This window comes from Hypanus sabinus, chromosome X1, assembly GCF_030144855.1.
Source record: "Hypanus sabinus isolate sHypSab1 chromosome X1, sHypSab1.hap1, whole genome shotgun sequence".
NCBI lineage: Eukaryota > Metazoa > Chordata > Chondrichthyes > Myliobatiformes > Dasyatidae > Hypanus > Hypanus sabinus.
The window spans coordinates 16,467,625-16,480,460 of NC_082738.1; the positions used below are offsets into that span (position 1 = coordinate 16,467,625).

The 12,836-nt window shown below is 42.5% G+C and overlaps 1 protein-coding gene across 1 annotated transcript in view; it reads left to right on the plus strand.

Annotated features, from left to right (window-relative positions):
• Nucleotides 1–12,836, plus strand: part of ccdc65 (coiled-coil domain containing 65) — a 39,316-nt gene that overhangs the window by 17,618 nt on the left and 8,862 nt on the right. Inside the window, exons 5-7 of the mRNA XM_059955940.1 lie at nt 5,875–6,013; nt 7,415–7,612; nt 11,276–11,494. Coding sequence (XP_059811923.1) covers nt 5,875–6,013; nt 7,415–7,612; nt 11,276–11,494 — 556 coding nt within the window. The remainder of the gene's footprint in view (nt 1–5,874; nt 6,014–7,414; nt 7,613–11,275; nt 11,495–12,836) is intronic.

The window sequence follows — 12,836 nt, forward strand, 5'->3', positions numbered from 1 at the left end:
GCCTGCTTTATCACGGGCATAACCCTCCACACCACCAAGTACAATGAGGCGGTACCTCAAGCAAGCAGCACCCATCATTAAAGACCCTCACCATCTGGGACATGCCCTCTTCTCGTTACTACCATCAGGGAGGAGGTTTAGGAACCTGAAGACCCACATTCAACAATTTAGGAAAGCTTCTTTGTCACTGCCATCAGTTTCTGAACAGTCCATGGACCCGTGAATACTACCATCCTTTGGCACTATTTATCTTACAACTTATAGTAATTTTTATGTTTTGCATTGTAGTTGCTGCAAAACAACAAATTTCACAACATATGTCAATGATAATAAATCTGATTCTGATTCAAGCATATTAATGAGTTTGGAATCACATTAAGAACATAAAACAGTGCAGCTCAGGAACAGTCCCTTCAGCCTGTGATATTTGTGCCAAACATGTTGTCAAATTAAACAAATCCCCTCTACCTTACACGTGATCCATATCCTTCCACTGTCATTGGTGCCTAAGCCTAAACACCACGATTGAATCTGCTTCCACCACCACCCCTAGCAGTATGTTCTTGGCGCTATCACTCTGTTTAAAAACAAAAGCTTGCTTTGTACATCTCCTTTAAACGTACACACTTTTGCCTAAAATGGATTTAGTGTTTGACATTTCTAACTTTGAAAAAAATTCTCTGCCTGTCTACCCTATCTCTGCCTCGCATAATTTTATAAACTTCCATCAGGTCTCCTCTCTGCCTCTGACACTCCAGAGAAAGCAATCTGAATTTGTCCAACCTCTCCTTGCATATGCCCTCTAATTCAGGCAGCACCCTCTCCAAAACCTCAGCATCCTTCCTTAATGGTTCAACCAAAATAGTAAACACTCCAAGTGAGGCTTCATCAAAGCATATAGCTACAGAAGGTGAGACCCTAAAAGCTACTAATGAACATGTTTTATGACAGTGAAATACTTTCCTATTACTGATGCTCGGATTTTTATCTTTGGTGAATTTAATTTACTAGATTTAAATTACTTAATTGCATGGTGGGAATGCAAGCCTTGTCTCCAGATCAATAGCTGTGGATACTAGTCTAGTAAATTAACCACTGTGCTATCATTTCCCTAATTATATTAATATACAAGTCCATAATATATAGGAGCAGAATTAGGCCATTTGACCCATCAGGCCTCTTCTGCCATTTCATCATGGCTGATCCATTTTCCCTCTCAGCCCCAATCTCATGCCTTCTTCCCGTATTCCTTCATGCCCTGACCAATCAAGAACCTATCAACCACCCAATGACCTGGACTCTACAGCCGCCTGTGGCAACGAATTCCACTGTCTGGCTAAAGAAATTCCGTTCTAACTGGACGTCCCTCTATTCTGAGGCTGTGACCTCTGGTCCTAGACTCCCCCACAATTGGAAGCATCCTCTCCACGTTCACTCTATCTAGGCCATTCAATATTTGATAGGTTTCAATGACATTCAGAATCAGGTTTATTATCACCGGCATGTGATGTGAAATTTGTTAACTTAGCAGCAGCAATTCAATGCAATACAAAATCTAGCAAAGAGAAAAAAAAATTAGAAAGTAATAACTGATAAATAAGTAAATCAATTACAATATGCAAATATTGAATAGATTATTTAAAAACATGCTAAAAACAGAAATACTGTATATTTTTAAAAAGTGAGGCGGTGTCCAAGGGTTCAATGTCCATTTAGGAATCAGATGGCAAAGGGGAATAAGCTGTTCCTGAATCGCTGAGTGTGTGCCTTCAGGCTTCTGTACCTCCTACCTGATGGTAACAGTGAGAAAAGGGCATGCCCTGGGTGCTGGAGGTCCTTAATAATGGATACTGTCTTTTTGAGACACCACTCTCTGAAAATGTCCTGGGTACTTTGTAGGCTAGTACCCAAGATGGAGCTGAGTAGATTTACAACCCTCTGCAGCTTCTTTCGGTCCTGTGCAGTTGCCCCCCCCCCACCCCCCATACCAGACAGTGATGCAGCCTGTCAGAATGCTCTTCATGTTACATCTAAATAAGTTTTTGAGTGTAGTTGTTGCCATACCAAATCTCTTCAAGCTCCTAATAAAGTATATCCACTGTCTTGCCTTCTTTATAACTGCATCGATATGTTGGGATCAGGTTAGATCCTCAGAGAGCTTGACACCCAGGAACTTGAAACTGCTCACTCTCTCCACTTCTGACCCCTCTATGAGGATTGGTATGTGTTCCTTCGTCTTACCCTTCCTGAAGTCCACAATCAGCCCTTTCATCTTATTGACATTGAGTGCCAGGTTGTTGCTGTAACACCACTCCAGTAGTTGGCATATCTCACTCCTGTACACCCTCTCGTCACCACCTGAGATTCTACCGACAATGGTTGTATCATCAGCAAATTTATAGATGGTATTTGTGCTATGTATGCCTAGCCACACAGTCATGGATATAGAGAGAGTAGAGCAGTGGGCTAAGCACACACCCCTGAGGTGCGCCAGAGTTGATCATCAGCGAAGAGGATATTTTATCACCAATCCACACAGACTGTGGTCTTCCAGTTAGGAAGTCGAGGATCCAATTGCAGAGGGAGGTACAGAGGCCCAGGTTCTGCAACTTCTCAATCAGGATTGCGGGAATGATCCTCCCCCCTCATTCTTCTAAATTCCAGCGAGTTAAGACCCAGAGCCATCAATTGCTCCTCACATGATAGCCCTTTCATTCCTGTAATCATTCTCGTGAACCTCCTTTGAACCCTCTCTAATGTCAGCACAGCCTTTCTTAAATAAGGAGCCCAAAACTGCTCACGATACTCTAAGTGAGGCCTCACCAGTGCCTTATAAAGCCTCAGCATCACACCCTTGCCTTTATATTCTAGTCATCTCAAAATGATTGCGAACATGGCATTTGCCTTCCTCACCACCAACTCAACCTGCAAATAAACCTTTAGGGAATCCTGCATGTTCCTATGCATCTCTGATTTTTGAATTTTCTCCCCATTTATAAAACATAGAAAAGTACAGCCCATCTAGCCCATCCCAAAACCATAATCCTCCATCCATATACTTAGCCAAACTTCACTTAAACATTGAAATTGAGCACCACTTCTGCTAGCCGCTTGTTCCAGTCTCATGACCCTTTGAGTGAAGAAGTTTCCCCTCATGTTCCCCTTAAACTTTTCACCTTTCACCCTTAACCCATGACCTCTAGTTGTAGTCCCACCCAACCTCAGTGGAAAAAGCCTGCTTGCATTTACCCTATCTATACCCCTCATAATTTTGTATACCTCTGAAAAAACTCATCTGAATCTTATACATCCTAAGGAATAAAGTCCTAATCTATTCAATCTTTCCTTATAACTTGGGTCCTACAGACCCAGCAACATCCTTGTAAATTTTCTCTCTATTCTTTCAACCTTATTTGCATCTTTCCTGTAGGCAAGTGACCAAAACTGGTTACAATACTCCTAATTAGGCCTCACAATATTTTAAACATAGAAAATCTACAGCACAATACAGGCCCTTCAGCCCACAAAGCTGTGCTGAACATGTCCCTACCTTAGAAATTACCTAGGGTTACCCAAAGCCCTCTATTTTTCTGAGCTCCATGTACCTATCGAGGAGTCTCTTAAAAGACCCTATCATATCCACCTGCACGACCATTGCCGGCAGCCCATTCCACGCACTCACCACTCTCTGAGTAAAAAACTTACCCCTGACATCTCCTCTGTACCTACTCCCCAGCACCTTAAACCTGTGTCCTCTTGTGCCAGCCATTTCACCCTGGGAAAAAGCCTCTGACTATCCACACGATCAATGCCTCTCATCATCTTATACACCTCTATCAGGTCACCTCTCATCCTCCGTCGCTCCAAGGAGAAAAGGCCGAGTTTACTCAACCTATTCTCATAAGGCATGCTCCCCAATCCAGGCAACAGCCTTGTAAATCTCCTCTGCACCCTTTCTATAGTATCCACATCCTTCCTGTAGTGAGGTGACCAGAACTGAGCACAGTACTCCAAATGGAGTCTGACCAGGGTCCTATATGGCTGCAACATTACCTCTCAGCTCTTAAACTCAATTCCACGATTGATGAAGGCCAATGCACCATATGCTGCCTTAACCACAGAGTCAACCTGCGCTGCTTTGAGCGTCCAATGGACTCAGACCCCAAGATCCCTCTGATCCTCCACACTGCCAAGAGTCTTACCATTAATGCTATATTCTGCCATCATATTTGACCTACCAAAATGAACCACCTCACACTTATCTGGGTTGAACTCCATCTGCCACTTCTCAGCCCAGTTTTGCACCCTATCAAGGTCCTGCTGTAACCTCTGACAGCCCTCCACATTATCCACAACTCCCAAGGTTGGATAGCCATGCTAACTATCCTTAATCAGTCCATGTCTATACAAATGCTTACATATCCGGTCCCTTAGAACACCTTCCAGTAACTTTCCCACTACTGATGTCAGGCTCACTGGCCTATAATTTCCTGGTTTATGTCTACAGCCTTTCTTAAACAGCAGAATAACATTGACTATCCTCCAATCCTCTGGTAACTCCCCTACCGCCAAGGATGACTTAAATATCTCTGCTAGAGCCCTGGCACTTGCCTCCCATGGGGTCCAAGGGAGCCTTATTGGGCCCTGGGGATCTATCTACCCTGATTTGCCTCAGGACGGCAAACACCTCCTCCTCCTTCATCGGATCTATGAAGTTGATGCCGCTTTGCCTCATCTGTAGACTCTGTATCCATCTCCCGATTAAGTACAGATGCAAAGACATTATTTAAGATCTCCCCATCTTTTTTGGTTCCACACATGGATTAGCATTTGGATCTTCCTGAGGACCAATTTTGTCCTTTACAATCCTTTTGCTCTTTTAGCAAGTACAAAGATACATGCTTGCCAGAAAACAGCCTGTCCCAACCCACACTTACTAGATCATTTCTGATATATAGTCTATGCTTTTATTCCTTCTGTCAAAGTGCAAGACGATACACTGCCTGACACTATTCCATCTGCCACCTCTTTGCCTATTCTCCTAATCTGCCCAAGTCCTCTGCTTCCTCAACACCACCTGCCCCTCCACCTATCTTTGTATCGTCCATTAACTTGTCCACAAAGCTGTCAATCCTGTCATCCAAATCATTGACGTACAACATAAAAAGAAGCGATTTCAACATTGACCCCTGTGGAACACCAGCAGCTAATCAGAGAAGGCTCCCTTTCTCCCTACTCTTTGCCTCCTGCCAATCAGCCAATGCTCTATCCATGGGGATATCTTTCCTTTAATACTTGATCTTATGTAATGCTGTTATCTTGTTTAGCAGCCTCATGAACAGCACTTTGATAAAGGCCTTCTGAAAATCCTAGTACACATCATCTACCAATTCTCCTTTGTCTATCCTGCTTGTTATTTCTTCAAAGAAATTCCAACAGATTTGTCAGACAAGATTTTGCTTTAAGGAAACCATGCTGACTCTGGGCTATTTTGTCATGTGCCTCCAGGTACCCTGAAACCACATTCTTAACAATCGACTCCAACATCTTCCCAACCACTGAGGCCAGACAAATTGGCCTGTAATTTCCTTCCTTCTGCCTTCCTCCCTTATTGAAGAGTGAAGTGATATTTGCAATTTTCCAGTCCTCCCGGATATATCTTGTCATCAGGAAGTTCTCAAACTCTGAAATAGTAAATTTTTACAAAGTGTTTACAGTCTGTTTCAATTTAGAAAAAAAAAGATTTTTCAGTAGCGTAATGATCTTTTAATGATGCAAGAGAGCAAAGTGTAATTAAATGATTTATTTATATGTTACATTTAATAAAGTGGTTGTTATTATAGTAGTTGTTTAAGTCAGTTTGTTTCTGCACAGACAACAGATGATGGCACAGCATGAGCGGGAAAAGACCAATCTGGAGCATATCATACATGCAATAGACCAGGTCTTTACTAAGGTCTCAGATACTGCATGGCAAGACTTTACTAACACAAAGGAAGACCTCACGCACAAGGTAAGGAAACTTGAACATGGCTGAACAAGATGTGGATACCATGTGATCAAATATAGGAATTAAATTAGAAACAGTAGAATATCTCATGTTAACATTAAATCCTGGCCGATAAGTTTGCTAGTTTTCTGGGTTCTAACATTATTATAGAACTGCTAAGTAGCAAATGCACTTTTGTGTTCAAACTAAAGCAGCATCCTCTTCTGAAGGCACACCTTTATTGCACGTTTAACACCAAGAGTTAGTGTGCTGTTGGGTTATGGGGGGGTAACAGACCCACAGAGTCGAGTCCAGCTAAGTCCCCACACCCACCACCAACTCTGGACAATCAGGGGCTTTGAACTGGATCTTTCCTCACAGATAGGGTTCAAAGAGTCATCAGGGAAACCTGGAAGTTTTTTGAGACATGGATGAAATGTTCCAGATTCAAGGAATTTGCCAATCCTCACTGAATAGTATTCACTGAGGTAGCAGATGCTCTGAAAGAGGAATGATTTTGTCTGTTTATCATGTGGCTATGATGCATCATTTTGTAAGTCTATTGATTACCAGTCTTATCCATTGGCAGTATTTGATCAACTGATTTGATAGTGGAGAGAAAATCAAGGGCAGACATAGCCAGATTGCACAGTATGCACTGCGATGGGCAAGGGTGCTACCCAATTGTTAAAGTTACCTAAAGGTAAAGGAGGATTTAAAGATTAGCTTTATTTGTCATGTGTACACTGAAACATGCAGTGAAATGCGTTAGTTGCATCAAATCAGATCAGTGAGGGTTGTGCTGGGGGCACTGGTCCACTGGTCCATGTCAACCAAGATGCCCCATCCAAGCTAGTCCCATTTACCAGCATTTGGCCTGTAACCTTCTAAACCTTTTCTATCTATATTCCTGTCCTACTATCTTTTAAAAGTTGTTAATATACTGTATGTGCCTTAACCAGTTCCTCTGGCAGTTCATTCCACATTGACATCACACTTAGTGTTTGTTTGTTTATTCATTCATTCATCCATCCATTTATTTATTTATTTATTTATTTAAAAGCGGTTGCCCCTTAAGTCCTATTAAATCTCTTCCCTCCCATGTCCCCCAGTTCAGGCTTTTGCTGGACAAATAACTTTCCTCTTCAGTTTTTTATTTCATGAATAAAAACATTGAGCAACCTAAGACTCAAGATCATGAGGAAGATTGATTTCATCAGTGCTAATGTTGAAATTAAAGATGATTCCTGTATTTTAGTAGAGTTTATTAGAATTGCTATCATAGAAATTATGGCAGAATTATGGAAATTTAGCTTACTGAAAAGAGTCATTTCTAATATTTGTCAAATTTATTTATTTCCAAATTACTTGGCCCAACAGCATGTTGGCACTCATTAAGAGAAATAATGTTTTTGCTGTGTTTAGGGCCTGGAGAAGAAGCATTCACTCCGTGTTCACCTGGAAAGTTTGGTGGAAGATCTGTGGGTGCAGTTCCAGCTTGGACTAAAGAACTACGTCGACGCAACTGAGGATAGAAAAATTGCATTTGAAACACTGAAGGCACGAGATGAGAAGAGTTCAAAAGAGATTGAAATACAAATGAAAAAGGCGCAGAAAATCCAAGTAGGTGTGATGTTTAAAAAAAACCTGTGTAGTTCACCATAGTTGTTGTGGAGTATAAGAGTGAGTGAGTAAGTGAGTGAGTGAGTGAGTGAGTGAGTAAGTGAGTGAGTGAGTGAGTGAGTGAGTGAGTGTGTGAGTGTGTGAGTGAGTGAGTGAGTGTGTGTGTGTGTGTGTGTGTGTATGTGTGTATCTATATACATATATATATATATATTACACACACGGACAGAAAGTGGACCTGTGTGCCTCTTTAACACTTGTTGTTTAGAATATTAATAATGCTCTTTATGTTGCAATTTTTCTTGTCCCTCTTAACTTTGTAAATACCTGCTCCTCTGAACTGTATTGTGCCATGTGAGCTCCAAGTGGCCATGTTCTCCAATAAACTTTCAGGTGGATTTTATGAATGACCAGTGATAGTGGGATGAGTGTGAGTGGTGTTTAATGTGTTTGGAAATCTCAGACAAATTTATTTTAGTGGATGGTAAATTGTGAGGCAAGCACTTGAAAATTCACGTTAAGTACTTCTGGTAACATGATTGGGAGAATGAATGTATAAAATTGCTCCACTGGTTTCTTCACAGTTTTCTACTTCAAAAATAGTGTACCAGCACCTTCCAATCAAGATGGTGCCAAGCGGCAATCTCCATTGAGGTTGTGGCTCAGAGTTAGTTGTTATTTTTAGGCTTAGGTTTGTACAGATGGTTTTAGGAACCGAGAAGGGAGTTAGGTATTGGGTTAGGCTTTAGAGGTAAGGGATGTAGGGAAGTTAGAGGTCAGGTCAGAGTCTAGGCTTCTGCACTGTGTTCCGCATTAGAAGGCCAGCGACGTGGAGTTGGGCTGAAAAACATCCAGGTTTGGATGTTGGGCCCCCCCACCCCACCCTCCCAAGTTCAGCAGGCTTTTGTATGTTCCAGGGTTGGAGTTCCATGCGGGCTGGTGAACTCTCAGATATGTGAGTCAGCAAGACCCGAGTCTGAACCCAAGTGTTCAGGATCCCAGTCAGTGGAGAGTCTAGATTTTAAGTCCTCGAGTTTGGAGTCTTCATCCAGGGTCCTCATTCGTCATCATCAATGAGCCCTGGGATTGATACTGAAGATCAAAGCCCAAAAGTCGATTGCAGTTGAAGCCCAGTGTGTGGTGATATGATGTGTAAGAATGTGATTGGAGTGAGTTCTGAGCATGCGCAGAAATGATAGAAAGATCTGGAAGCAGGGCGCGCTGTAAGACACGTGTGGTTGTTGCTGTTAAATAAAAGTTATATTTCTTCCAGAATGTGGTTCTTTTATTAGAAACCCGCGGTACATATTAATATAAAGAACACAACACAGTGGATGGAGTGGTCTGCAAGTCCACTGGGGAAGTCAAAAGCCCCAATGTCGGTGAACATGTGAGACTACTGGAGGCTGGAGATGGCCTGTCCTGGGGTTGGAGTACTGTGAAAGAGAGGGAGAGAAAAAGGAATGGGGCTTGATTTGCTGCTGTTATTGATGTTTGTGTGTTGTTCTGCCAAGCATTGTGGTCATGTTATGTTGGCACTGGAATGTGTGGTGACACTTGCGGGCTGCCCCCAGCACGTCCCTGGGTTGTGTTGGTTGTTAACGCAAATGACACATTTCACTGTGTGTTTTAATGTACATGTGATAGAACATAGAATAGTACAGCACATTACAGGCCATTTGGCCCACAATGTTGTGCCGACCCTCAAACCCTGCCTCCCATATAACCCCCCCCACCTTAAATTCCTCCATATACCTGTCTAGTAGTCTCTTAAACTTCACTAGTGTATCTGCCTCCACCACTGACTCAGGCAGTGCATTCCATGCACCAACCACTCTGAGTAAAAAACCTTCCTCTAATATCCCCCTGGAACTTCCCTCCCCTTACCTTAAAGGCATGTCCTCTTGTACTGAGCAGTGGTGCCCTGGGGAAGAGGCGCTGGCTGTACACTCTATCTATTCCTCTTAATATCTTGTATACCTCTATCATGTCTCCTCTCATCCTCCTTCTCTCCAGAGAGTAAAGCCCTAGCTCCCTTAATCTCTGATCATAATCCATACTCTCTAAACCAGGCAGCATCCTGGTAAATCTCCTCTGTACCCTTTCCAATGCTTCCACATCCTTCTTATAGAGAGGCGACCAAAACTGGACACAGTACTCCAAGTGTGGCCTAACTAGAGTTTTATAGAGCTGCATCATTACCCCATGACTCTTAAACTCTATCCCTCGACTTATGAAAGCTAACACTTCATAAGCTTTAACTACCCTATCTACCTGTGAGGCAACTTTCAGGGATCTGTGGAAATGTACCCCAGATCCCTTTGCTCCTCCACACTTCCAAGTATCCTGCCATTTACTTTGTACTCTGCCTTGGAGTTTGTCCTTCCAAAGTGTACCACCTCACACTTTTCCGGGTTGAACTCCATCTGCCACTTCTCAGCCCACTTCTGCATCCTATCAGTGTCTCTCTGCAATCTAAAACAATCCTCTACACTATCCACAACACCACCAACCTCTGTGTCGTCTCCAAACTTGCCAACCCACCCTTCCACCCCCAGATCCAGTTAATAAAAATCACGAAAAGTAGGGGTCCCAGAACCGATCCTTGTGGGACACCACTAGTCACAACCCTCCAATTCAAATGTACTCTCACCACCATGACCCTCTGCTTTCTGCAGGCAAGCCAATTCTGAATCCACCTGGCCAAACTTCCCTGGATCCCATGCCTTCTGACTTTCTGAATAAGCCTACCTTGTGATAGGTAAATGAATCTGAATCTGACCACTGTGTACTCATCCTACCCCTCTCTTCCTACAAGCTACAGTACAGTCGGCCCTCCTTATCCACGGGGGGGGGGGGGGGGGGGTTGATTGCGGGGGAACCCCCCCCCAGCAGATGCTCAAGTCCCTTATTTAACCTGTCTCAGTGCAGTGGAGTTTAGGATCCGGCGGAGCTCAGGACCCACCACCCTCAGTGTTTCTGTTCCGTTGACAGAAAATGATCACGATTGAAAATAAAGTGGAAATAATAAAGCGAACGGAAAGAGGTGAAACAACACTGGAAAAACGTTAGGCTACAGTTGGTCAACAATTGGAACAATTTTAAAGGATCAAGTGAGAGTAATGGAGCATGTGAAAGGCCCTGCCCCAATGAAAGTTACAATTATTACTAAGCAACGCAGCAGTTTAATTATTGAAATACATACGTTTCTTAAGTGTTTTATATGCATAGAAAGGTAAAATATATACTATATACTAAGACAAACGTTTGGCTAACTGACACTAAATAATACCGGATGTACCTGTTCTGACTTATACCTAATACAATGTAAATGCTATGTAAATAGTTGTTATAATGTATTGTTTAGGGAATAATGACAAGAAAAAAAAGTCTGTACATGCTCAAACAACAAGTGTTGGAGAGAGAACTTCCGGGTTTTCCCGATCCGCAGTTGGTTGACTCTACGCATGTGGAACCCATGGATAAGGAGGGCCGACTGTATTTAAAAACTTGCACCTAACCACTGTTTGCTGAATTACTTTGTTTTTTGTCCTATCAAGGGTATTACTTGTACGGTGATTCTTGGCTTTTCATTCAGTGCTCAGTTTAAATCAGTATTTATAGTGATAACTGCAAGTTTGACATCTGTATATTTTTTGGTAGGATGCAATATCAGCACTGAAGATTAAGATGGCGATCAACACATGGAAGTATGAAACAAAACATAGAAAAATACGGGAGGGTAAAGATGCTATAAAGCAACACTTTCTCATGCAGAAAAATCAGATGAATAGTCTCCGAGCGTCTGAGCACGAGCAGCTTGTCAAACTGACTGTTGAGAGTAAAGCTGCAATTGAAGCATTGAAGAACATCTGTGCTAAGGTAAAGTCACAGATCTCCCAAACTATGACTCTATACCCAAGGGAGTCTATACTTGGCTGGAGTCAGTGCGATGTAGATTCACGGGATTGAATTTTGAGATGATGGCTTTCCCCTATGAGGAGAGATTTAGATTAACCTATGCTCAGTGGAATTCAGAGGAACTGAATGGTGATGGTGTTGAATTATATAAGATTGAAAAGGGTGGATGGTGATACTGTTTCCCCTAGCAAAGGATCAAGAACTATGGGACACAGGACCAGGATAAGGGGTGGATCAATAAAAAGGGATATTGGAAGGTCTATACTGACATGTGCCTTGCCTACTCATGAAAGCAAAACTCCCAATTTAGTTTATTTTATCAGAACACTGTTTGATGGGTATAAGATTATATAGAATTATCTAATGTTTGTACTGCTGAAATGATTAAGTATTTTGTTCCTTCTGGCACACCGAACTTGCCTTGCAAATATTCCAGCAGGACATACACTACACTGTGAATTTAGACCAGATGTCAGTCTGCCTGAAGTCACTTATTGCCATCAGGTTACTGCCTTACTCAGGCTGACCACGGAAACCCATTTTAGTTCCTCTATGCACTCCTAAATCCAATGACCTGACCCCACTGCTGACTAAGACCCAGATGAAATAGTGTGGAGACAGTCCAGACAGCCTCTGGCAAGTGACAGTCATAGGAACAGAATTAGGCCCATCGGGTCTGCTCAGTTCAATTATGACTGATTTATTATTCCTCTGAACCCCATTCTCCAGCCTTCTCCCCATCTACTACTAATTACTCTTACTAAACAAGAACCTATCAACCTCCACTTTAAATATACCCAATGCCTTGGCCTCCACTGCTGACTGGTTAAAAATTTTTTTCCTGATCTCTGATCTAAAGGGATGTCCTTCTTTTCTGAAGCTGTGCTCTCTGGTCCTAGACTGCCCCACTCTCAAAGACATCCTCTCCGTATCCACTTTATCTAGGCCTTTCAATATTCAAAAGGTTTCAATGAGATCACCCCCCCCCCCCACCCATTCTTCTGAACTCCAGCGAGTACAGATCCAGAGCCATCAATCAATTCTCATAAACCCTTTCATTCACGGAATAATTCTTGTGACTGTCCGCTGCACCCTCTTCATTACCAGTACATCCTTTCTTAGAGAAATGGCCCAAGACTGCTCACAGTACTCCAAGTGTGGTCTGACCAGTACCTTATAAAGCCCCAGTGTTATATCCTTGCTTTTATAGTCTAGTCCTCTTGAAATAAGTGGTAACATTGCATTTGTCTTCCTTACTACCAACTCAACATGCAAGTTAACCTTTATGGGATCCTGCACAAGA